Source organism: Conger conger, chromosome 11 (assembly GCF_963514075.1).
Source record: "Conger conger chromosome 11, fConCon1.1, whole genome shotgun sequence".
Classification (NCBI taxonomy): domain Eukaryota; kingdom Metazoa; phylum Chordata; class Actinopteri; order Anguilliformes; family Congridae; genus Conger; species Conger conger.
Window position 1 is genome coordinate 14,835,047 of NC_083770.1, and position 24,707 is coordinate 14,859,753.

Consider the following 24,707-nt stretch of genomic DNA (forward strand, 5'->3'; position numbering starts at 1 on the left):
GGCCGGGTGGTTTGGGCAGCAGGTTGCTTGACTGTAGGTTTGAGCCCTCGGTGGGCACATAGGGAGGCATCTGGAGAAAAGTCAGGTTCCTAAACGAAGAGTAAGAATCATGCCGTTGGGGCCTTGACCTAGGCCCTTAACCCAAAAACTGCTACAGGGGCTCTCTCTCTCTCTCTCTCTCTCTCTCTCTCTCTTGCCCCACCTACAACTGTTCTTTCTGGCATTTCTTCCTGGGTGTCCTTAAGAAACCTGTTGTCGATGGACCTCCCCTGGCTAAATAAAGGATTCAGGCGAAGGTCAATGCATATCGGTGCCATTTTTGTGTATATGCTTGTGCAGAAATATTACATGCACTCAGTGTGATATACACATGAAATACTATTATAAGCACACTTGGGTAAAATAAATATTCAAAATACTTTAAACCTGTCGAGTGCAGTCAGTTTTCCAGCAGATGTTTTGGTTGTTGCCATGTTTCATCTAAAATTCAAAAAGAGTTTTGCTGCAGTGTTGTCCAGGTTTAGCCACATATAAAGAGTGAAAGTCTCTAATAAACCTCATTAGCAGCAGTAAAGGGAAATCATGTTCTTATCCCCAGAAGAAGAAGTTGAGCAGAGGAGCAAGTCCAAGTCCCCGAAGGTGTCGGGGAAACCGGGAGCGGCAGCCAATGGGAAAGGAGGGGTCAAACTACAGAGGGACGTCTCGCTGGCCGCGGCCAATCCCCGCTCGCCTGTGACCCGCCCCCCTGGCCCCCTCCCTGGACACCCCCGCACGCAGGGGCCCCCTCCCGGGCGGGGCAGGGGGAGGGGACAGCCCCCCAGGCGATAGCGGGAACACACGCGCTCTCCCGCCAGGTCCTGGTAAGACTGTCTCCCTCTAGTGTCTCTGTTTCCTGTGGCTTATGGGGACTCTGAAGGACTAAAGAGATACGAAGGCTTCAGAAACTGAACTGAACTGAAGAACACCTCAGAAAGCGACCGGAAGTCCAGCTACGGCGACTGGAAAACCTGTGCATTATCTGTACAAAATCAATGTGCGAACCAGGGGAGATGTCACATAATTTCATAGTGTTAACACACAAACTTGTAATTGTGTCATTTTATACAGAGTGCCTTCTCAGGCTGTGTGAAAACTTGGGATAAAGGACCCTAAGACGATAATGTTTTAATTCAAAATATGATCTGGATATAAGTACACTGGTGAGGGCCAAACTCTTCTGAGAGGCTCACTAGACTCATATGGTACCATGGCATTGTAGTAATTATTGCTGTACCAGTGAATGGGCAGGGTAGGTCTCTGCAGATTCGATGATGATGAAACCAGAAAGGGGGTCTTGAGTGGTCACTGTCAGCAGTGGTTGGGAGTCCCACAGAGTGACTTATTGGTCCAAGCTTATCTTCCTTTAATTGGTGGAGGTTGTTGGAGCTCTGGGAGGAGCCAACAGGTCCCAGTGGGTGTATCCAAATCAGTAAATAAAGGAAACGAGACTAAATAATTGAAAATATAATGAAGGAAACAGAAAGTGTTCCCTTTGTAACTAGACCAAACATCAAGATGTTTGGACTTCATGGTGGCCCAATACAGAACCTGCAAAGCATTCATACTTACTAACAGCAATGACAGTAAATTGTCCATAGTATGAATTATCATTGCTTGTCCTTGCAAAATAAACAAGATTGTAGCAATGAACTTGTTTATTTTGGGGAATCAGATTGGTCAAATAATTACCCGAATCATGACAGAACTGAGACGTAAATTTGATCCATGGTTTATATTGATTGTGAACTCATCGTGTAATGTATAAATCTGTACAAATAATTCTGAAAGGCAGAACTGTTGTTATTAATATTTATTGGTGTTAATGTCCGCTGCTAATGATAATTGGATTCAGTTTATCATTATACTGATTCTGTTTGGAGTTGACAGGCAATGGAATTAAGAAGGAATCAGTCTTTACATAGAATATGTTTGCCCATTTGCGGGTATGTACATGTGTGTAAGTGTATGTGTACTTGTGTGTGTATATATGTGTGCAAGAGTGTGATTGTGTAAAAGTGTTCATGTGTGCAGGCCCACACATAAGGGGGCTCTGTCACTGTATAGGCCTCATGAGAGGACAGCGCTGTCTCCTGTAATAACACACACACTCACACACACACACACACACACACACACACACACACACACTCATACACACTCACTCACTCACACACACACTCACTCACTCACTCACTCACTCACTCACTCACTCACTCACTCACTCACTCACTCACTCACTCACTCACTCACTCACTCACTCACTCACTCACTCACTCACACACACACACACACACACACACACACACACACACACACACACACACACACACACACACACACTCACTCACTCACTCACTCACTCACTCACTCACTCACTCACTCACTCACTCACTCACTCACTCACTCACTCACTCACTCACTCACACACACACACACACACACACACACACACACACACACTCCGAGCCACCCCTGAGCTTTTGGGGCTCAATATGAAATTTAATTTGCCCCATGTCTTTTCAGTAGACTGTGATTTTGATTGTGGGGGGTCAGGGGTGTGTAAGAGTAATGGGGTGTGTGTATGTGTGTGCATTTTGTGTGTGTGTGTATATGTCTAAATGTGAATGTGTAAATAAAAATAACAACCACCCTGTTGTTATGCATCATGTTCATTATTCTGATTGGCTGAGTGTAATCTTATGTCATTGTTTGCTATCCAAGAATTAGACACATGACTGTTTCCGTCACATCATTTTCAAAATACAAAACATTTACAATAATACACAGTAATATATTTACACTGACCATTCCCAATTTCCCATGTACCAACCCCAAGCATAACTGACTGGAAGTATTGGCTCTGTAATTACAATGTTGTATGACCATTCACGTAACACGCAATCACGCAAAATGCTTCTGGAGTCACAGCTATAATGATCCTCATCTTCACTCAACCTCCTTCAAGTCTTTACAGTCTCACCTCAACGGACTATTTTCAACTCGCTCATGCTTATTTTAATAATTACAAAATATAATAGTAATATTAATGGCAACAATATCAACAACAACAATAATAATAAAATGATAACAGTGATAATATTAAATCACGTGGACCAGTTTATCTCCAGTGTTGACAGTAGGAGCGTTGGCTGCCAGCGTGGTCCTTGGTACTGTATCCGGTTTAAGAGTTCTTTTGTGGGATTTTGACCGTAACGGTCTTTACTTCTGTGTATTCTTGGAGACCATATTCACCCCTAAAGCAAAAAGAACAGCTGAAAACCTGGAGCTAAACCATGTACACACCAATGATGAAAAACAAAATATTAATGAGGTGTACAATGAAACAATCTTGACATGTGGTGACCAAGATAGGCCTATACGGGTTATCAATCCAACCAATCTACTACACCTGCTGATTTCACTAATTAACACACCTTCAATCAGAGAGGAGGGTACTGATTAGTAAAAAAGCAGGTGTAGTGATTGGTTGGAATGGGAACCTTCATACTCCATGGCACATGATTGGACACTGATCCAGACGCATGTAAAATATTGTAGATTGTAAGAATTTCATTTCTTGATTTGGATATTGACATTCGCAGCAGGTGGCACTGAATTTGAAAATGCAAAACTCACATTTCCCTCCCGTTTCCGGACATCTTAAAGCCACCAAATGGAGCCTGAGAACTCATGGCGTTGTAGCAGTTGACCCTGGATATAGAATAAGAGATTACTGAATCGCACGTGCATTTAGACATTGCTACATTGCTGCTGTGTTTAGTCATCTGTAGCGATTTGCCAAGAAATGTTTTTTCTGAAAAATCAGAAAATAACTCATTGTTTAAATACTAAACAACAAATTGCCATCCAAATTGGCTTCTAATAAAAATGTAAATATTTTGTTTACCTACAAGGAAAATACTTTCACAGGAAAATTTCATAAGCAAGTTTTAATAATGGTGGACACCTTTTACTTCTGTTCAACTTTATCTACATTCATCACCAGTGATTAAAGTTTTTCCACATATCCTATAGATCCCACAAAAAATTGGCATCCGGTCCCCCCTACTGTTGCAGTTGGAACATTCCAAATTGATGCATCTTATGCATATTCATGAAAGGGCGTGCCCAAGTACAGTACCCTGCCAATAAGTGGAATGCTGGTGCTAACCGTCTGGTTAGTCTAGGTTCTGTGGTGATGGAGTGGGGTACAGTGAAAGTGCTCAGGGTTTTTCCCTACCACACAGTGCCGGCTTGCAGTGCAGCAGCGATGGTCAGAGCCTTGTTTATGTCGTTGGTGAAGACCCCGGCCGCCAGACCGTAGTGCGTGTTATTTGCCCTCTTAATGACCTCATCTATACTCCGGAACTTCATAATCTGCTGGACCGGTCCAAATATCTGAGCGGGGGGGGGGGTCGGGGGGTCGGGGGGTCAAACACATCAAGCAGGCTTAAGGTCTATACATGAGAAACTTACTGAACACGTGTGGGTCATGCACCTCATATTGAGGTTATGTTGCTAATGGTAACAGTGGACATTGGCAGTTTTGGTCTGCATGCGTAGCGCAGTGCAGTTACCTCCTCCTTGGCGATGCGCATGTCGTCCGTGACGTCGGAGAAGACGGTTGGCTGGATGAACAGTCCCTTCTGCCCCCAGGCCCCGCCCCCACACTCCAGTTTTGCCCCTTCCTTCTTCCCACTCTCAATCAGCTCCAGGATCTTATCAAACTGCACTTTATCAATCTGGGGGGGGGGGGGACACACAGTGAAAGACTTGTTTTGGGGCGCAGTTCAGTTTGATTCAGTTCAGTTCTGTTTGACACAATTCCAATTCTATTCACTGTAATTTGTGGAGACCATGGCTCTGATTCAGTAAATGTCTGTTCTTGACTTGCAAATAAACACAAGCATTACACTTGCGTGTAGTGCAAGCACCTAGCAGTTTGGTGAGTTAGTTGAAATTATTTCCGAAACTTGACACCCTGTGTTTGTGAAAAATACTGCTTTTAATTGTTAGTCAATTTAAATTAAAGTTGAAGACAAATGGTTTTTGAATCTCAAAAGTCACAAAAACACACAACAGGAAAATAATTGGATGTAGACTAGGACAGCGCTGCTCAAGTCCTTGTCCTGTGGGCCGCAGTGTCTGCAGGCATTTGCACTTACTGTGCGCGACACCACCTGGTTTGAAATGACTTTACCTACTTGGTTTCACATAATAAGCTAATTAGTGAAATCAGGTGGTGTAGCGCACGGGTGCCACAAATGTGTGCAGACACTGAGGCCCGCAGGACGTGGAGTTGAGTAGCGCTGGCCTAGGCTGAACCCCCCCAAAAGACCTGCAATTGAGGTATTTGTGTATAAATGGCAAAAATGTGATGACTGACTTGTCTCACTTGTTCTGTTTTTAATCCCCAAAAAGTTCTTTACAATTTTGAATTGGCAGTTTGGATGTTCGTGTTTCCTGTTTTGTCTAAGTATTATTCTCAGAGCCACTACAGGAGAATATAATATTATTATTAGCTTTTTCTCAGCTTCTCAGGCTGGCTTTAATCCCCTTTCATTGGGTGAAGGGATCAGGTGACTGTGCTTTTATTCACAGCAGACACACCCCCTCAGGAATACTGTATGTCTGCACTCTCCAGAGACAGAAATGTTTCATTTCCTCATGTGATGTAAGTGTGCAGGCCTAGATTCGATCAACATTCATGCCTAACTTGACAATGAGTATTTTAATAATTTTTCTGCACAAACACAGTTTGACAAGTCAATTTTAATGATTGCTTTATTCACCAGAACTTCGCCATAGCACTTGTGAGGTAAGGGACCAGAATTAAATCATTTCAGGCTGGAATAGTGGCTCCCAATGCTGTTCCTGAAGACATACCAATCTGTAGGTTTTGATTTCAACTGTAATTTGGTACACCTGATTCTACCAATTAGCAGCTCAACAAGATCCCTAGTTGTTGAACGAGGTGTGCTTTGTTAGGGTTGGAGTGAAATCTCCAGGAACAGGGTTTGGGAACCGTTTGGCTAGAGCAGGGGTCCCCAAACATCACCTTGTACCCCCAGCTGGTCCAGGTATTTCAAGCCCTTGGTTAGTTGTATCAGGTGTGCTTTGAGGTGGACCACATCGAATACCTGGACTGGCTGGGGGTACGAGGATGGGTTTAGTAACCCTAGTCTTTTATTGTATTGCATTAGGCTGTTTATGGAGTGAGAACACTTGAATGAAGTGGCTAACTATGTAGCCTGGTTCAGTTTCTGGTTGTGGTGCCATACCTGTGGACCCTGATCCACCCCCGGGACCAGCGGGTTTCCCAGGACCCTCTTCTGGGCCTTCTCCACGCTCCTGCGGACGAACTCCTCGTAGATGGGCTCCTCCACGAACACCCTGGAGCCTGCCAGGCAGCACTGGCCCTGGTTAAAGAACAGGCCGTGGTGGGCCTGCTCCACCGCGTGCTCCACTGTGGAGAACAACACCGTCTGACACCACCATCCACCAGGGGGCGCACTCACGCATGCTGCTTATTGTAAAAACGGGGTCCACTCTTATCAGAGAACAGCCAGTGTGTGCAGGCTTTTCCTCTGTTCAGCAACAGATTCAAATCACCTGATTCTACTAGTAAAGGCAATGGCTGCCCCTAAAATGGACAAAAATGCTGCCTTCTAAGGTAGGAAGGCATCCAGTGCCGTCCCTTTCGAAAGTTTTCAAAAAATGACGCCTTCTAAGGTACCTTCATCAGGATGATTTTGAAGGCAACTTTAACTGGGTATGATATCCCATAAGACTTTGCGATAAGACTTCCATTATGTCACAGGTGTCAAACACTGGCCACACACCTTGTTCTCAAGGCCTTTATTGACAGCTGATTGGAAGGAAACCCCAAAAACCTGCAGACACTGCGGCCCCCAGCGAATTCAGTTTGACTCCCCAGCGTTATATTAATGTTGGCTGAAAACAGCAGTGGAGTTAAGAGCTCCTTCACAAGTACAAGTATGCAGCGGCACTTTTGATAAGATTGGAAGCCCCAGACTTAAAAGAACATGGCGGCACTGGTAAGAAACTTACGGTCGGAGTCTGCAAACACGATGTTGGGGCTCTTCCCTCCGAGCTCTAAGGTGACGCGTTTGAGGTTAGTCTCTCCTGCAGCCTTCTTTATCAGCTTCCCGACCTGCAGCAGAGACACACAACTCATAACATCAGGTAATAAACCTCATATAGCCAAGGCTAGATCATAGTAGATTTGTTTCATATCATTATGTGGCCCCATGAAACCCCAGGCCATCCCATCCTGGCACAATTCCAGCACATTTTTGGGAATCATTACCGGTGTATTAACAGTTACGCTGGTTTAGAATATGCGAACTGATTCAACCAATGCTTGTACTCAATTTTACATTTGAAAAATTAATTTACAGGTTGAAACTGAAACTCAAGCATTTCACTATTAGTCAAGAACAAAGGCAAATGTATTTGAGTCTTAAAATGAGTATATGAAGTGTGAAAGTGTGCAGTACATTGGTCGATCCTGTGAACGCCACTTTGTCGATGTCCATGTGGTGGGAGATGGCGTGGCCGGCGGTGGGGCCATATCCCGGGACGATGTTCACCACGCCGGGCGGGAATCCAGCCTGCGTTCCCACAGGTGCACACACACACAGACACGCATGCATGAAAACAAAACACACACACACACACACACACACACACACACACGCACGCGTGAAAACCACACACACAGACACGGATGCGTGAAAACAAAACACACACACACACACACACAGACACGGATGTGTGAAAACCACACACACAAACACACATATACACACACACACATGCACACAGACACACATGCGTGAAAACCACACACACACACACACACATAGACACAAAGTCACCCGTGAAACTTGTCTGTATCACCACTGTATCCAAAACTTTCTTATCTTTGAATTGTATAGGGCCAAATGCAATAAAGGCTGATTCCTTTGGCAAAAATCCAGAATCTCCAGCTTTCAAGAAAGTTCTGTGTTCAGATGTTTACAAGCATATAAAAGTTATGCAATGTGGAGTGCAAACTAGTAAACCATCAATAGTTATTTGCTATAGTTCTCATTGTCATTGTAAATGGGGCTTTAGGCTCCCATGCCCCTGGCACTGTAGAGCCCCCGCCCCCGCCCCCACCCACACCCCCGGCCCCACCGCACCTCTTTGATGAGAGAGGCCATGTGCAGAGCCGTGAGAGGAGTCTGCTCCGCCGGCTTTATCACTACCGTGTTCCCACAGCTCAGCGCAGGGGCGATCTTCCATGCAAACATCATCAGCGGGAAGTTCCACTGCGGAGAGGGGCAGAACATCGTCACGGAAACTGCAGAAATGAGGACTGCCTCTAAGTGAAGACAGCTATCACAGAAGATGTGGCGAACACATTATTCACCTTTGCACATTTGGACACCTGTATAAACACACCCGCACGCTAGAAAGCTCAGCTAGCAAGCAAGCAATGTCAACAGATATTTAACTGCTTATTTATAACCGTTTATTCATATGTTTCTGTGTGCTCAATAATGAATCACAGCACAGACAGGTTATGCTTGCCAAAAAGTAAATTCATTATATATGAGGCCACTGCTTATCTGGTTATCATTTGACTCACTGTTAATGTGTGTACACAGTAATCTTTGTAATCTAATGCCATGCATGCAGAATAAAACTATCCTCCGGGCTTTCCTGTATGTGAGTTAGGTAAACTCATAAGACATAGAGGGGAACAGTTGAACAAAATATTATACACTTTCAGTACATTAGCATGATGGTATTTAGCAGATGCTCTTATCCAGAGCAAATTGCACAGATTATATTGTTAGATATAATGTACTAATACGGGTTCATATTTTACTGAGCTAATTCAGGTTAAGAACCTTTCTCAGGGTACAATAGCAGCAACACCGCTGGACGCATGCTTTCAACCCATCCCCCCATCCATCCATCCATCCATTATCTTACTTATTCTTGGGGCTCTTTTTAACTGCTTATTTTTCACCTCCTTATTATTCCTTTCCTTGCTAATTTTCTTTCCCCTAGCTCCACTCATCAGGAGAGGTAAGAAAAAGTGTCGAGAAACGGAAGTGAACACAGGGAAATCGTGAATTAGGCAAATGGAATGTCCTTGCTCCTTCAAACGTCAGTGTGAAGCCACGTCAGTTACAGACCTGGCAGATGGGGAGAGGTAGATCCACGCATTCTGAAAAAAACTCTTCCACAAAGGATGTGCTCATGTTTCCTTACTCAAGAAAGATCTGGGAGCCTCCTGCTAGCTCTTAGAAGGAACATTTAAGGGGAGATGGCATTTCCTTAATGATGGTGGACCTCGATTTCCGGGTCAGGCAAAGAACAAGGAGATAGGGGGTAAACAAGTGATTGATCCCCTGGTTGGGGTTGTAGAGAGCCTATCCCTGCATGCATTGGGCAGAAGGCAGGAATAAACTCCGCCGATCCATTGCAGGATACGCACCTAATTTACTCACACACTCATACCCATGGGCAATTTAGAGTCTCCAATCAGCCTAACCTGCATGTCTTTGGACTGTGGGAGGAACCTGGAAACACACACGGACACAGGAAGCGCATGCAAACTCCCCAAAAAAAGGCCCCAGCTGGCACCTGCTTGCTCTGAGGCGACAGTGCTACCCACTGCACCACCGTGCTGCCGAAACCAAAGTCCAGATCCCTAACTGAAAATCATCTTGAGCACTTACCGGAATGATCTGGCCGCACACGCCGATTGGTTCATGCCTTGTGAATGTGAAATACTCCCCATCTAAAATCATAAAATCATAAAAATAACATTCAGTTCTGACTGAAACTCAGTCATGCACACACACACACACACACACACACACACACACACACACACACACACACACTGTGGTCCACACATCTATCTTGCTTGCTATCATCATTCTCACATATGCTAATCATAATGACTATCAACTACCAATATCACAGTCATAATTCTGTGTTTCACACAACTGTAATTAACACCAACAGCATTAATTCTCTCAAACAGTTGTCATACTCACCCACAGGGATAGTCTTGCCCTGGATCTTGTCCGCCCATCCTCCATAGTAACGCAGTGTTTTGATTGTACCCATCAAATCCACAAAGTATGCCATCAGGAACAGTTTCCCGGAGTCCATGGCCTCTAGAGTCTGATATGTGTAACAGAAGCAAAATACAATACTGGTAAAAAAAACCCAATATGGCCAATATAACTCTATTGTAATTATTTTAGGACTGTAATATAATGCTTTATTGTTTTAGATTGAGGTGAGTCATCTGTATATGAATCTATGATTTGCACTATGGTGCTAGTGGCCTTACATTTAGCGCTGGTCTGTGGATGTTGTTAGATAGCACAGTTGCTCATCCAGTCTAGTGCATTTACAATATATGCTCAATCATTGTACATTGGTTTGGAGGCTGTCTGAGCACAATTTCTTGTCCTCCCCTGTGCCTCTCCGCCACCACCCTGTCTAATCAACTGTAATTCACTTTGGACAAAAGCTTCAGCTGAAGAACAGATTCTGTTTATATTGTGTCTCACGGCTAGTTTCAGGTGATCCCGCTCCACCAGGTCAGCCAGCTTGTTCAGCATCCGCCCCCTTTCAGAGGCGTCCATCCGTCGCCACGGCGACCCCAGCTGGAAGGCCTCCCTGGCGCATTTCACAGCCTTATCGATATCTTCCTGACGTCAGGAAACAGAGGGACACAGCAAACGGAGAAACTGTGAGTGACACGCAAAACCTATACTCTCTCTCTGTATTTTACTGCCCCTCCACAAATAAAAAAAACTGTTAAAAAAGAGCATAAAAGGACATCACAACCTTTGGTCAATGACACAGTAACTGCGGTCTATGCCCTGGAATTAATATGTGGAACTGGTGTACACTCTCACTGACTAATGCGGTCCACAATATATGCCTATGGCACATAGTGGACTTGATTGGATAGTTAATACCACAAGGGGGTTATGTTACTCTTCAGATTATATTAATGCCACTAAAGGTTAGCAATTATGTGGAAGAGAACTGGCGGGCGGACGGGCATTTTGTTTCTGAGTGTGAAACCTGCCGTGAACATGTCCATGTCTGTGTCCCTTGCTCTCCTCTTTCGCACTCTGCTTCTCAATCGTTCACGCGGCTCCAGTGCGTGTGGCGAAGCGTGCGCCCCCTGCTTCCCCTGCCGCTCACGAAGCGTCACGGAGCCGAAGCGTGTCTCTGATTACTAATGCGCTCGTTCCGCTCGGACTGATTAAAAACTAAAAAAGAAAAACAACATGGCGAAACACGCTCCTGAGGTTTGAACTGATAAGGGTGAGTGATTTGTGCCTGTGGCCTGGGGTATGCGTTTACACCCTCTAACGGTCAATGGAGTACAACTCCTTCACGTCAGCAACGTGTGCACCTGCTCGATATTAGCGTCCTTTGACTATTAGCACCAGTGCTATTAACTGTTCCGTAGCTTCTCCCTCTGTTATTTGGAATTTGGAAAGGATAGCCAGGAGAATGATGGAGACTGGGGGTAGCAGAGGCCAAAGAGAACCAGCTATTTCTTCTCCTCTTTACATTACATTATTGGCATTTGGCAAATGCTCTTATCCAGAGCGACGTACAGTTTATTAGACTAAACAGGAGACAATCCTCCCCTGGAGCAATGCAGGGTTAAGGGCCTTGCTCAAGGGCCCAACGGCTGTGTGGATCTTATTGTGGCTACACTGGGATTCGAACCCCCGACCTTCCATGTCCCAGTCATTTACCTTAACCACTACGCTACAGGCCGCCCTACGCTCTTTACCCCTCCATCCACAGCTGAATCGGGATCAGCATTTTCTCCCGTAACAGCCGCCTTCCTTTGTGAGTCTTGCCTGGCGAGGCTGTTATTACATGCTTACGACAGGAGCAGACGGGTTAGGGTCACGGGACGCCCTCTCCTGGCGGGAGGTCTGAACGGCGACAGCCTTTGGCTGAGGTCACCCCTGTGAATAAGCTTCAATCTGATTGGATGTGACTGGAGGGATCAAATCACCTCGGACTGGCTGAACCGAACGTGCTGATATAAATCCGATATAATGAGAATATTACGTCTGTTCTTATTTTTATTATTTAATTCAGTGAAGGCCTCTGAGGTGACACTGAAGTGCAAAGGAGATTACTACACACTGAACCAGATTAGGCCTAAGGACTCATTATGTATTCTGTAGATACAACGAGCCCAAATGGACTGAAAATCCTGTTCTTCGGTTCTTATTTTGAGTGTTGCTGCACCAAATGAATGAATGACTGATTTCTGAACTTGTTAATCATTTGGTTAAAATATTATTGTTTAATCAAATAGTAGGTCAGCTGACTGAATTAACATTGATGCAGGTAAATTTGCATGTTCATTGGCCGACTCACATCCAGGAATTGCCCCTTTTGTTCTAAGATGGCAGAAACGACTGGCACACACATAAGTCAGAACCCTACGACCCGTATAACATTATGAAAACAGAAATCACGCGTTCGCACGATGCCAGTTGACTTACTTGGACCCCTTCTTCGACTTCACAGATGAGCTCCCCATTGGCCGGGTTAAACACCGGAATCTTCCTCCCGCAGCTGGACTCGTGCCAGTCATTGTTGATAAATATCTGGAACATACATAATTCCATGTACAGTAAGTCACGTTAAGTCCACCATTAATGCGCGTGCTGAAAGCCAATGATAAGCCATGTTTGACCTTTAGAACACTGCGATACCACGCTCCACTCTCCGCGACTTAAATCCCATAAACAGAGATAAAACACATAACCATACTCAGTGATGGAGACAAGCGTGAATGTGCGGTTTACAGTTCAGTCCCGTCGTCAAACTTCAGGACGTCACGGTGGAACGGCAAAGCCTGCTGACGAATCACTGTGCAGTGCGATAGTGATGTCACAATCGCAATTGATAATGCTGTAGTATTTAGGATGTAACTAGAGCTCACGTGTTTGTTTGCTCATGCCCTATTGGCCCTTCTCAATCACATTCAGAAATAGCTTTCCAGTTCACGTTTATGGGAGAGATATGCAGGTTTCAGATTACTCTGCCCTGAAACAGTCATTTCGGTGGAGCTGTTTCGGTGCTCTTCAGAATGTAGTAATGTTACCAATGCAACTTTACCACATTTTCATCATTATATTATCAACTAACAAGTAGCAACTAACAAGCATTTTGAAATTTAATGTGAAATAGCAAGAAATGCAATCCTCCAATTGTAGAGCAAAAAAAAAAACAGGTGTAATAAACTTTCCATCGCCCCAGCCACGCACATGGAAACTAATCTTCCGGAAAAAACTAACGCTGTGCTTAATACATTTGTTGTTGATGACATTTTTACCATTCTTCAAGTAGTGTAGGCTATTTCTCATTCAACAACAACTACCATGTGTGTTTGAGGAAGTCTGTAATGTAATCGGTGATGTACTTTCATTATTTTCAAAATAATTAAAAAAGAATTGTATTCTTGCTAACATCGAACATATTAACAACTAATCAGTATACCTTATGTCTTAGAACAATGCAAATTAAGCTTTCTTCTCATAAATATTTTCTCTTTTCAAGTCTATTTAAAACATAATAAATAAAATCGGGTAAAAATTATTCAATCGAAAAATGGAAATGATAAGATGATTCTTCACACACAAACTGTGAGTCAATATAATATAGATACAATATAAACAATATAAATATAGTTTCTTAATGGCAGAATCTAGGCATTAAAGCTATTTTAAACACTATTCCAGAAGTTTTATTTTGCCTTTGTTTATCATTCTCTTTCAACAAATTTTCTAGCTGATGTATGCATCTATTTGATAAAAAGCAGCAAATCTGTGGTGGCAAAAGATTATTAACTAAAGATTATTTTCCTTCATAAGCCCTTAGATGTTATTAGATATACGTGCCTGCTATAAAAAGATAGTAATAAGCAAAGCACTGAAATCAGTGCCTGAATATCGCAGAATAAACAGTTGCTTGGAATTTAATTTCCTCAGAAGGCCTATAAAATGCCCTCCTCCTGTGTATATGAATATCATGTGCTGTTCATTCTTTTTCTGTTAATTAAAATTGATATATGCAGTGCCTACATGTGTGTGTATATATCTGAATGTGCATTTTGTGCAAGGCTCTGCTACTGAAACAATGTTATTTTTCAAAAAAACGTTTGATGCAGATTAATTCCTGCATTGTAGCACGCAGGCTTGCCTAAAGTCACTGACAGCACCTGGACAGTGACGGCGAGCAGGAGTTATGACAGAAGGCGATTAAGGCCACTGACCTTGGTGTGCGTGATCTTGAGGTCGGCAACGGGCACGGGCAGGCCCGGGTTCGGCGGGACCCCAGCACGTTCGGGCCCGTGGTTCTGCTCGTGGTTCTGCTCATCTCCTGCGCTCATGGTGCGCTTCTGGTTCTCTGAAAAGCACAGGTGAAGCCCGAAATGTCACGCCGGAGGCTCAAATAGTCCTCTCTCGCCCCCCGGGCCAGCCATTGGAGGATAGGTGGGGCGACGGCCCCGGGCTGATTTGCATAGCCGTGTCTGATTGGACGGGGGCTCTCGCAGAGCTGAGGAAACTTTGCCCTCTTCTATCGAGGATACTTATTTTACATGAAAGGACGGGGTGTGGCAGGGAGCAGGACGGTACAGGGGCTCATAAAACACGGTAAAAGATCATCCGTGGAGTCCTCGTCTTAATCTGCTGCTCAAGCGTGCGTTTCTACTTTCTATGTGCAACCAAGGTGGCCATAGAGACGTAGCAAGCTAGGCTAACCCAACACCGTGCGTAAATACCTATCAGTGCTTGTGAAGGGCCCTGTTAGAAGCTAACAGAAGACCTGGCAGTACACCGGCAGGCCTTTCATACTGGATTGTTGTGTAAGGTGAGACACATGTAGCAGGCTAGCTTTTTACGAGGCCACGAGCACAGATAAGTGTACAGACACAAGGACCACGGCGGAGCTGTGCAGGTGCAGACATACGTGAGGGCCTACACAAACAGGTGTGCGCGTATGCAAATGAGTGTATGCGTAGCTTGCCTACACGTGCGGTTGCGTCTGTGTATGTGAGTTTTTAATTTGCCATACTATCCTAAACACCAAGTCGCTAAGCAATTTGTTTTTTTAAATTGCCGCATCATGCCATGCGGGACTCACATTTCAACAAAAATGCAAAAGATTCTTGAAAAGTTGAAATAGCATGCAATACAGTGCGGACATCGAGACCCCATCACCTGCACACTCATCAGACTCAACAAATGGACCGTAATAAGAATACTAAATTCATGTCAACTACTGCTTCTGCACACTGTGAGAGCAATACCAGCTGGAAAATAGTAACTAGAGCGCTTGTAAAAACAGCCTGCCTGCTAGAAACCTTCACCAGTACACTAGAACCTCCAATAAATGCACTTCTGTTCATTTTCACTCAAGAGCAACTTTTTGGATCACAGTGCTCATTTGTAAATTGATTCAATTGATACATTGGTAAATGTATACATATTGTGCATATGCAATTTTAGGTTAATTAAAATATTTGACATTCCCTGAACAGCATGGCTTGACTAATTTAAACTAATTTTCTTTTCATTTGAGCTTGGTGGATGAGAGTATTTCTTTTTGGACCAACAGAAGAATTATTAATTTATTATTAGAAAAAGCTCCTCTGTATATGTGCATTCACAATTTTTCTGCTGTTAATATCACTGTAATTAACAGAGTGAGTCACTTGTTTAGCTTTTTACTTTATGTACAAAAACATTTCAAATGACTAAACATAAAATATAAGCTAAGTATGCAATCTATGGAAATGTTACAGATTTTACTGTTGAGAATAAATTTTAAAAAATAATTATGTTTCTTCTTCATCAAATTTTGGAATATGCTACACACTACGCAATTACTGAACATAAGCATAGATTTATCTGACTTTTTTTTCTTCTATTCATGTAAGAACTCAAAATAAATACACAAGTGTTATTTGCATAAATAATCAGAAAGAACCTTGATATAGCCAAGTGTAATCTATTAAATGTTGAAATATAAGTCAAATTTTGTTTCAATACCATATCAGCTATATGTAAGGTGTATTGAATAAGATATAATTAGGCTGGTAATTACCGTATACTGCATCTACAATGAAACTTATTAAACCTGTTCAATAACGACAACCTACTCAGCTATAAAAATGTACTGTACACATAAGTCACATTAGCAGAAAACACAGTGAGGTCCATGCAACATTTGAGATACAAAGTGTGTTATAATTTTACACCAGCGAACATGGTTTTGATGTAAAATATGTCTGATTCCTTTTAGACAATAGAGCACAGTGCTCCTCTCCGTTCTTTGCTTTCAGACTGCCCGGGAATTACATGACAGTGTGAGAAGAAAGCACAAACTAATTTCTCTAACATAGGAGAAGTGTGGAAATGCTTATTTGAGCGCACAGAAGACACTTTTCACTGTGCGCAAATTCAATTAAGACACAGGAATGCCTTTCAATTTTTTTCATCATGTCCAGGTACTCTGAAAACTGAGAAACAGGGTTTGAACAGGGTCCTCTGAAAACTGAGAAACAGGGTTTGAACAGGGTCCTCTGAGAAATTAGAAACAAGGATTTCAACAGGGTACTCTGCAAAATTAGAAACAGGATATCAACATCCATCAAATCCACACTTTGGAAAAGAATATGGAATTTTCTCGCCAAATAATCTGATTAAAGAAAAACCTACCATAGTAAAGAAAGAAAATAAAAGTTGACAAAGTAACAGGTTAACAGCCCATGTACTAAAGATATAAACCCCGTTCCAAGTTCACACAATGAACCCTCTTACCTCTACAGGCAGAAGGAGAATCCTTGGCAGCGTGGTTCTGGACATCGACGGCAGACATGGTGTCCCAGGCTCAGGGTGAAGCTATGAAACCACAAGACTGTGCATAAAGCACTTTCCCTCTTCCTGTATATATATACTCTTGGGTAAAGAGTCCAACTTACTGTGAACGAGGAGGAAAATCGAGCTCTTTTTTTTTTTTTTGCCTGTCTCATTGGGGGCCGACGCTCGGAGCAAACATTTTAATCAGCATTGAATTGGAACCAATTCACACGATTCGCTTGAAAAAGGGAAGCTTATTGTACGGTACCCACAAGCTACTGCGGCCCCGTTCTCTCCTCCGACCGTGTAATGCGTATTGTCATTTTGACGTGATGGCCACGTCTGTTTCCCCACCACCTCCACGCCGATCCAATCCACTTATTTTCGCCAAAAGGAAAATTTTAAAGAGGGAGAGGGGTTTTTACACCACATCAGAATTTTACACGCCCGGTTTAAAGACAGTAAAACTTAATAATTGGGAAGATGTTTGCTTTGATAAGAAACCCCCCCACCGGCCCGCTGTCTCCCCGAAACAATGAGATCACATAGCTAGTGTCTGCTACCTTCCTATTTTGGGTTGTGTCGGCTCGAAACGCCGCAAAAAGCCCTTTGAGAATTACCCGTGGGCTTGGACAACATAACCCTGCTGATTAACCCCAGTTAAAATAATGACATGCACCACTGCGTGATGTTGTGGAATTCCCTAATCTGAAACAAAAGGCAGGCCCATGCGCTGGCCTGTTCCCTCTCTGTAGCGGTGCAATGCGCTGGGTTATTGGAGGTAGCCTGTTTGTTTGTACCTAGTGGGTGCCTTTTCTTGTTTTCCTTTCAAAGAAGAAGACGAAGGGAAAAAACTGTGATTATAGTATTGCTGGGTGAAATGGGACTTAAAACTTCTTTACGCGAGATGTCAAAAAATATATATTTAAGAAACAAACCAAAGAGTGAACCGTTGTCCTTTACGAGCATGTCTTGGTGCAGGAACAAAGTTTTGTTTGTAATGGGAGTGGTTTCATAAAAAAAACATGCTGTCATAACTAATTCCTTTTAACCTCTTAAGTATCGCCCCTTTTCTTGACACAAGCTTAAAAATGATGTACCCAAAATATAACAGATACTATTCTTGAACTCTTTTGATTACTTTTGAAAGTTGACCCTTTGGGGTCTGTTTTCCAAGAGTCAGAATTACTTCAAATATTACTGAAACAAAGTTACAGAAGCTCAAATGGGGAAGTTTTTTTTCTGACTAAAAATATTTTCTGTTTTTGTAGCTGTGGCTTGTGCCCTTAGAAATGCAATGGAGTCACAACAGTGGACAAGTCCCCTTTCAAATGTGAGGACAATATCACCAAAAATTAGTATTCTTCATAGTTTTTTGTAATCTATGTGCAGGCATTTTTTCAAAACGGACATTTGGAGACTCCAAGAGGACACATGGAAACTAAATTATACTATGGGTCTTATTATGTGTAAAATGCTGCATTTTGCTAACTAAACTACACTACACTTTTTATCCTGAAAAAAGATACAAAAAGGGGTCACGTCACTGAAAATGCCCTCTATTATGTTGTCAACGGTCTTCCTCAGAAATATTCACTCAGACGAGAGATTCCTTGGAACTCCTCCAAAGCAAGTCCTCTACTTATATACGTAGGCATCACAAAATAAATGTTTTGGTGTACAACGTCAACCTTTTTTCTGCATAAATTCTCAAGGCCAGCAGACTGCGTGCGTATTGAAAATGCTACAGTTTCGTTACGCAGGTGAAAAAATACAGTATTGTTTTATGACATGTATACACTGTTGGAAATGTAATGTCATGATCTAAAATGCTTTTTAGTCTTTACTTCAATAACGTGCCCATAGTTGCTTCTTGGATGAGCAGAAGTTATACTGAATTTTTTTACACACGGATAGGTGTAACACATTTTCTCTGCAACTAAATTACAAATACTGAGTCAGAGATGGTTGTAATTGGGGTCATTGTGTTAAAGAGAGCCTATACAAAAAATTGCATTTCTATGTATAAACACTTTTGTAGAAATATGCAGAGGCGAAATGGACAACAATGATAATTCCTCCATAGAAATTCTGAGTAAACAATGGACAGTGAGTGTGTGTATGTATGTGTGTATATGTGTTTGTATGCATGTGTGTGTATGTATGTGTGTGTGTGTGTGTATGTGTGTGTATGTATGTGTGTATGTATGTCTGTGTGTGTGCAAGTGAGTGTGTATGTGTGTGTGTGTGTGCGCATGTGAGTGTGTATGTATGTGTGTGAGTGTGTGTGCGTGTATCTATATGCGTGTATGTATGTGTGTGTATGTATGTGTGCGTGTATCTATGTGAGTGTGAGACAGAAAAGACAGTCTGTACCCACAGTTCGTGAGCGGTGGTGGTAACTGGGCGACACACTTGGGCTCATGACAGCACTAATGACATGCGGGAGGAGGAGTGAGTGTCTCCGGGCCCCCGGGGGTCAAAGGAGGCGCCATGTCCTGACAGGGCCAGGTGTCGGCTGATTGAGCCTGAGCAGAGCTGATGGGTCCCCAAAGGAGGAAACCCGAAAGGAGGGATTTTAGAGCTATCAGCTGGGCATTGTATCTACTGTAAGGCTGGTTATGCTGGGCCAAGCCAAGGTAAACATGACGAGTATGATGACGAGGGCGATAAAAAAGTTTCAAAAACAACAACAAATGAATAAAACAATCCGCTGAATTTTTTCATTTTTTATAAAAAAATAATAATGACCTATTTGCTTTGCTTGAAGGTTACAGTACATGCTTACTAATGCCCAGCCATTGCCTTTGTCTTTCTCTTCAGCAGCATGGTAATTATATTACTACGACATCATTCATTCACTACATGACATCATAATAATGGTGAACGATGCCATAATTCATAAAGTGCTTACTTCACCTTTATGCATTAAGTATTACATAGCCCCCACTTAAAAGGCACGCTCAGTAAATACAGTTGCTAATCAACACAGATTATGCAGATTTCAACTAAGTACCTCAGTGGATCGTACTCATAGTTTATAACTGTCTTGCACAGGCGTCTTGATAAAAAAGCAACAATACTTTTGCTTAGTCTTCTGAGCCTTTGTGACTGTTGCAGTTCACATAAGGGTACTGTGGTAATGTCATCAATGTCACATACATGTGAGGCAGTAAGGCATGCTTTTATTGGGAAAACCTTAGCTCACTATTCCAACAAGTAGGTGCCTTGCATAGCAGCAATGCCGTTGGTGTATGAGTGTGTGTGTGAATGGCTGAATGAGAGGCATCAATTTTAAAGCGCCTTGGATAAAAGCGCTATATAAATGCAGTCCATTTACTTTACTACCAAAACCTCACTGGAAGTGATTTGCAACACTCTGAAGTGCTGGCGGCTTCATTTTGAGGGACCAACGCACGCAAAAGTTCTGTCGATTCACAACTTTTCAAACTGCCAAAGTTGTGACTTTAGAATAGGATGGCACAGTTTAACTTCTGAGCAGCTTCTCATAAAATGTCCTTTGATACAATACACCATTTTAAAGTTTAGCTGGTTATAATAGTTATAGTTTAATAGATATAGTTTATCATTCACAGCAAAGGCACCTTTTCACAGCGAGTGCTAAAAGTTGAAATGCAGTGCTCTTATTTATTGGAAACATGCCATCTCTCCAGCTGGAAAAAATCTGTTGTCAGCCATATTGGATTAGGCCCTTCTCACAACAAGCCGAGCCCTAGAGACTCGCCAGCACTAGGAAGGATGCATGCGGATTTTAGTGTAATGTCATTCAGGACCTACACATTACCCATACTGCACTGCCCTTGGGTCCCCATTATCTCACTGGGCCCATCAAAATGGACGCTGCAGGACAATTGGATGGATCTGAGAAAGAAAAGGTTATGTTTCACTATTTTTTGGAAATTATATGACAGTTATTTGGCTGCTGCTTTTATCTAAAGCAACTTACATTGAGTAGACTAAACAGGGCCCAATCCCCCCTGGAGCAATGCGGGGTTAATGGCCCAACAGCTGCACTGATCATACTGAGGCTACATTGGGGCTTGAACCAGCAACCTTCCAGGTCCCAGGCAAGCACCATAGTGACTAGAACATAGGCTGTCCACTAAACAGCAGATGAACAAATATATACATACCATGAATCACTCCATGCCAAGTACAGAATCTGTAAAAGAAAATAAAAATAATGTTTGGACATAAGGACATATGGTTTTCCTCAAACCTGTTTTGTTTTTTCCAAAAACATATGCGGAGTCAAGCCGAGGACTCAGTGAGAGAAATGCCCATGGGCCGCAGTGTTCTGATTCTAATTGCATTCCAGGAGTCAGAGAGGAACCCCCGGCATTCCACAAACACGTGATTGGCTACCCCTCATGCCCTCCCCACCGCCAATTGGCTCAGAAATCCCAGCACATTTCATCTGAGAAAGACAGGTACTGTCATTTCCAGTTAGGCTTTCAATTTATTGTGATGGTGGTGGGAAAGCATATTAAATGCATACAGTATTTTATACTTCATCTTCTGACCTCCGTCAACCCCTCTCACAACCCAACAGTGGGTCTTAACTTACAGTTTAGTAACCACTTCCCCGTGCAGCAAGGATCCATATGAAACCACTGCATGGGAGTGACAGAGCGTTACCATCCATAGGAGAATGAAGCGATGCCATTTCTTCTGGGACAAAGCTAAGACCATGAGCATGCTACAATTATAAATGACAGGTTTTTGTGTTCAGTTTTGCTCCTTAACATTTGATTCAATAATCATGTTTATTCTTGTTCTGATGCTGGTGCCCAAAGTAGGCCGGCAAAATTATGTTCCTATTCAACAGTGTCATCCCAAATTCTGTAAAACCATGGCTTTCTTTTTACTTAACTTCCTTCAGCACAAGAAATTCCAAGGGAGCTCAGTTGTACAGTATGTATTCCTGGGAGAATATGGTGTGCTGTCTCTACACCTGCGACTTAGCAGTGTGAATGTAGGAGCACAACATCGTATATGCCTACAGCTCAATCCATTTACTGCATCCATAAATTTAAAGGACGATTTCATGGTTCCAAGATGTTGGCCTTTTAGCCCAAAGGTGACCAGTTGATGCTCCCTCGCTCTGTCTGGCGCTCATTATTCAAATTTGGAGTGAATGCGCCGCCATGTGGAGAATTATCGGACTAACAGTTTTGGCCAAATATAACGTCATGTAACCAGGTATATTTAATTAAAAACAAGGTCAAATGATTACAATGTAGGCTATCGCCTGTAATAATCAGATAACATCTAATAATTTAATATCCGATTAAACTAATATTTGTATTCATGTGCCGTATTAATCTAGTTTAAAATACGAAAGTAGATAAAAACAAACATAAAAACCAGAAAGTGGTTCTTCAGGAAATGTTCCCTCGTATAGAGCGGCCTATGTAGAATGGAGTCATGGAAAATTACCAAAGATTAATTCAATTTATGATAATCATGATGTTTCTTAACAAAACGTAAGTAGCGTAAAATAGTGAGGGATAATACTATGATATCAGAAACCCACTGAATCCACAGAGATCCAGTGTTTATTATCCGCTCCAATGACTGGACCAGTCTGTTCATTTCTGTTTTTAATAGTGTTGATTTGGAAACAGCGGTCAGGGGGGTTAATGCTCGACACGAATAGATACTGTAGCGTATTATGTCTCTGAAACTCAGTAGCCTACTGTTCAGCCACACCATCCACGAACGGACAACCAATAGAACGGAGAAGCAGTGGATGATACAATAACCGTCTTATGTGTAGGCTATAATCGCTACTCCCGGTGAATAGGAGTAGCCTAGGTTACACTCGTTAACCGAGACGTTGTTTTAACCGGGTGGTCACATTCTGCCAAACCATTAGAAAGCCGGGTAATTAAAACCAGCACTCCATATCTCTCTTTAACATGAAATGTGGTCCTTTCATCTGGAAGCCATTACGCTCGCTGTGCTAAATGGTTCCTGGTGCATTTATCGTGTTTCAGTCACTTTGATGACAACAAGAGTGTTCACGATGCCTGTAGTAAACGTTTAAGAATTAAAATCGTTTCCTTGCAAAGCATGCCATAAAGGTCTGTTTCATATGCGGACGAATTACGCGACGGAATCGAGTCGCATATTTGCCTGAGGTTTCTGAATCATATTCGTCCTGTTTTGAAGAAAAACCACATACCCTGTCAGAGATCAAGGTGGTCTATGAGATCTATATGAACCTCTTGGCAAAATCAGAACAGACTCGGTCTAAGTTCTAGTGGGTTGAGTCTGGAAAATGTCGCCACATCAAAACGGTACTTTTCACCACTTGTTTCTTCGAAACTAAATCAATTTCAGTGCACCGCAGAATTTCTGCGTCGCGCGCTCGCGGGACCTGCGCACTTGGATGATACCTCCTGAGGTCGGTGCCTGCACTGTGTAATTATCAGTCAAACAACACAAAACATACAACCGCGCATTTGAAAGAACACCTCCTAGCCATGCAGTATTTCAAAACAGTGTCTAGAAAGAAAGAGCAAACAAGCACTCTGCCAAGGCACCTGTACGATTCCTGTATTTTCTGTATGTACTAAGATCACCCCGCTAGTACTCAAAAAAACTTTCTGGCTCCGATTGCAATACTGTGGTGCTCCGTGAAGTTGGCAACAATTAGACTTCCTGTACAGAAGTTCCGGTTTCAACTTCCTGTGATTTTCCGTCAAAATAAGAGCTGCTGAGTAACGTTAAATAATGAGAACACAGTTACTGCGTTTGCTGCGCTTCCTCACATAATTACCATTGTTTAAATTCATTGCTGATAGAACTTACAAAAGTCAGCAAGCAACTAGCTTGCTATTTGACTAGTGACTATATTGTAGGCCAAGCATAAATTGCTTGACCCTGTCGGTTCAATAACTCCTCATTTGCATACCTGCTTACTGTTTGAAAAAAAAGTTGCCAAATATGAAGGGGCATACATTAAATCTATGTATAATATATATAAAATTATACATTTATTATCTAAAATCATGTTCCGAGCAATTGTTGCTGTATTTAGTGTGGTAAGGGCATGCAATGCCATTGACTGTCAATTCACAAGCAGCTCATTTGCATAGCTCATAACTCAAAAACTAGAAATTGTTTCAAAATGAAAGGGGGTATACATTTGTTAGTTGGACCCATATCTTTAATATTCTACAGTCCTTTCTGCAAAATCCTGTTCCGAGCAATTGTTGCTGTGTTTCTAGTGTGGGGAGGCCATACGTTGCCATAGACTGTCAGTTGCCACCCAGCTCATTTGCATAGCTCATAACTCAAAAACTAGAAATTGTTTCAAAATGAAAGGGGGTATACATTTGTTAGTTGGACCCATATCTTTAATATTCTACAGTCCTTTCTGCAAAATCCTGTTCCGAGCAATTGTTGCTGTGTTTCTAGTGTGGGGAGGCCATACATTGCCATAGACTGTCAATTGCCACCCAACTCATTTGCATAGCTGATAACTCAAAAACTATGAATTGTTTCAAAATGAAAGGGGGTATACATTTGTTAGTTGGACCCATATCTTTAATATTCTATAGTCCTTTCTGCAAAATCCTGTTCCGAGCAATTGTTACTGTGTTTCTAGTGTGGGGAGGCCATACGTTGCCATAGACTGTCAGTTGCCACCCAGCTCATTTGCATAGCTCATAACTCAAAAACTATAAA

General features: G+C 42.6%; 2 protein-coding genes across 5 annotated transcripts in view; one reads left to right on the forward strand and one right to left on the reverse strand.

Moving 5' to 3' along the window:
- The window catches only part of tmc2b (transmembrane channel-like 2b), a 20,501-nt gene extending 17,852 nt beyond the window's left edge, over positions 1-2,649 (forward strand). The window contains exon 21 of the mRNA XM_061259933.1: positions 599-2,649. Coding sequence (XP_061115917.1) covers positions 599-828 — 230 coding nt within the window. The 3' untranslated portion in view covers positions 829-2,649. The remainder of the gene's footprint in view (positions 1-598) is intronic.
- A 43-nt stretch (positions 2,650-2,692) lies between these two features.
- LOC133140233 (aldehyde dehydrogenase 1A1-like) lies at positions 2,693-23,601 on the reverse strand. 4 transcript variants are annotated; one of them, XM_061259937.1, is made up of 15 exons: positions 23,561-23,601; positions 21,146-21,174; positions 14,402-14,535; positions 12,627-12,731; positions 10,647-10,787; positions 10,122-10,251; positions 9,798-9,859; positions 8,247-8,375; positions 7,560-7,673; positions 7,111-7,213; positions 6,321-6,505; positions 4,617-4,781; positions 4,280-4,437; positions 3,676-3,750; positions 2,693-3,293 (listed from the first exon to the last, which is right to left on the reverse strand). In XM_061259937.1, the coding sequence occupies exons 3-15, from the start codon at positions 14,516-14,518 to the stop codon at positions 3,221-3,223; spliced, it is 1,557 nt and encodes a 518-aa protein (XP_061115921.1). In that variant the 5' UTR covers positions 14,519-14,535; positions 21,146-21,174; positions 23,561-23,601; the 3' UTR covers positions 2,693-3,220. The 4 variants fall into 4 exon arrangements, with proteins under 4 accessions (XP_061115921.1, XP_061115920.1, XP_061115919.1 ...); XM_061259936.1 differs by lacking the exon at positions 23,561-23,601 and adding an exon at positions 23,200-23,325; XM_061259935.1 differs by lacking the exons at positions 21,146-21,174; positions 23,561-23,601 and adding exons at positions 16,953-17,033; positions 17,114-17,200.
- Positions 23,602-24,707: the final 1,106 nt, after the last annotated feature.

Coding starts and splice junctions, on each gene's coding strand:
- LOC133140233 (XM_061259935.1), bottom strand. CDS start 17,010: ATGTCTGCCGTCGATGTCCAGAACCACGCTGCCAAGGATTCTCCTTCT. Junction 10,788..12,626: donor AAGTCGAAGAAGGGGTCCAA/GTAAGTCAACTG, acceptor TCCTGACGTCAG/GAAGATATCGATAAGGCTGT. Junction 7,674..8,246: donor TGGCCTCTCTCATCAAAGAG/GTGCGGTGGGGC, acceptor GTGGGAACGCAG/GCTGGATTCCCGCCCGGCGT.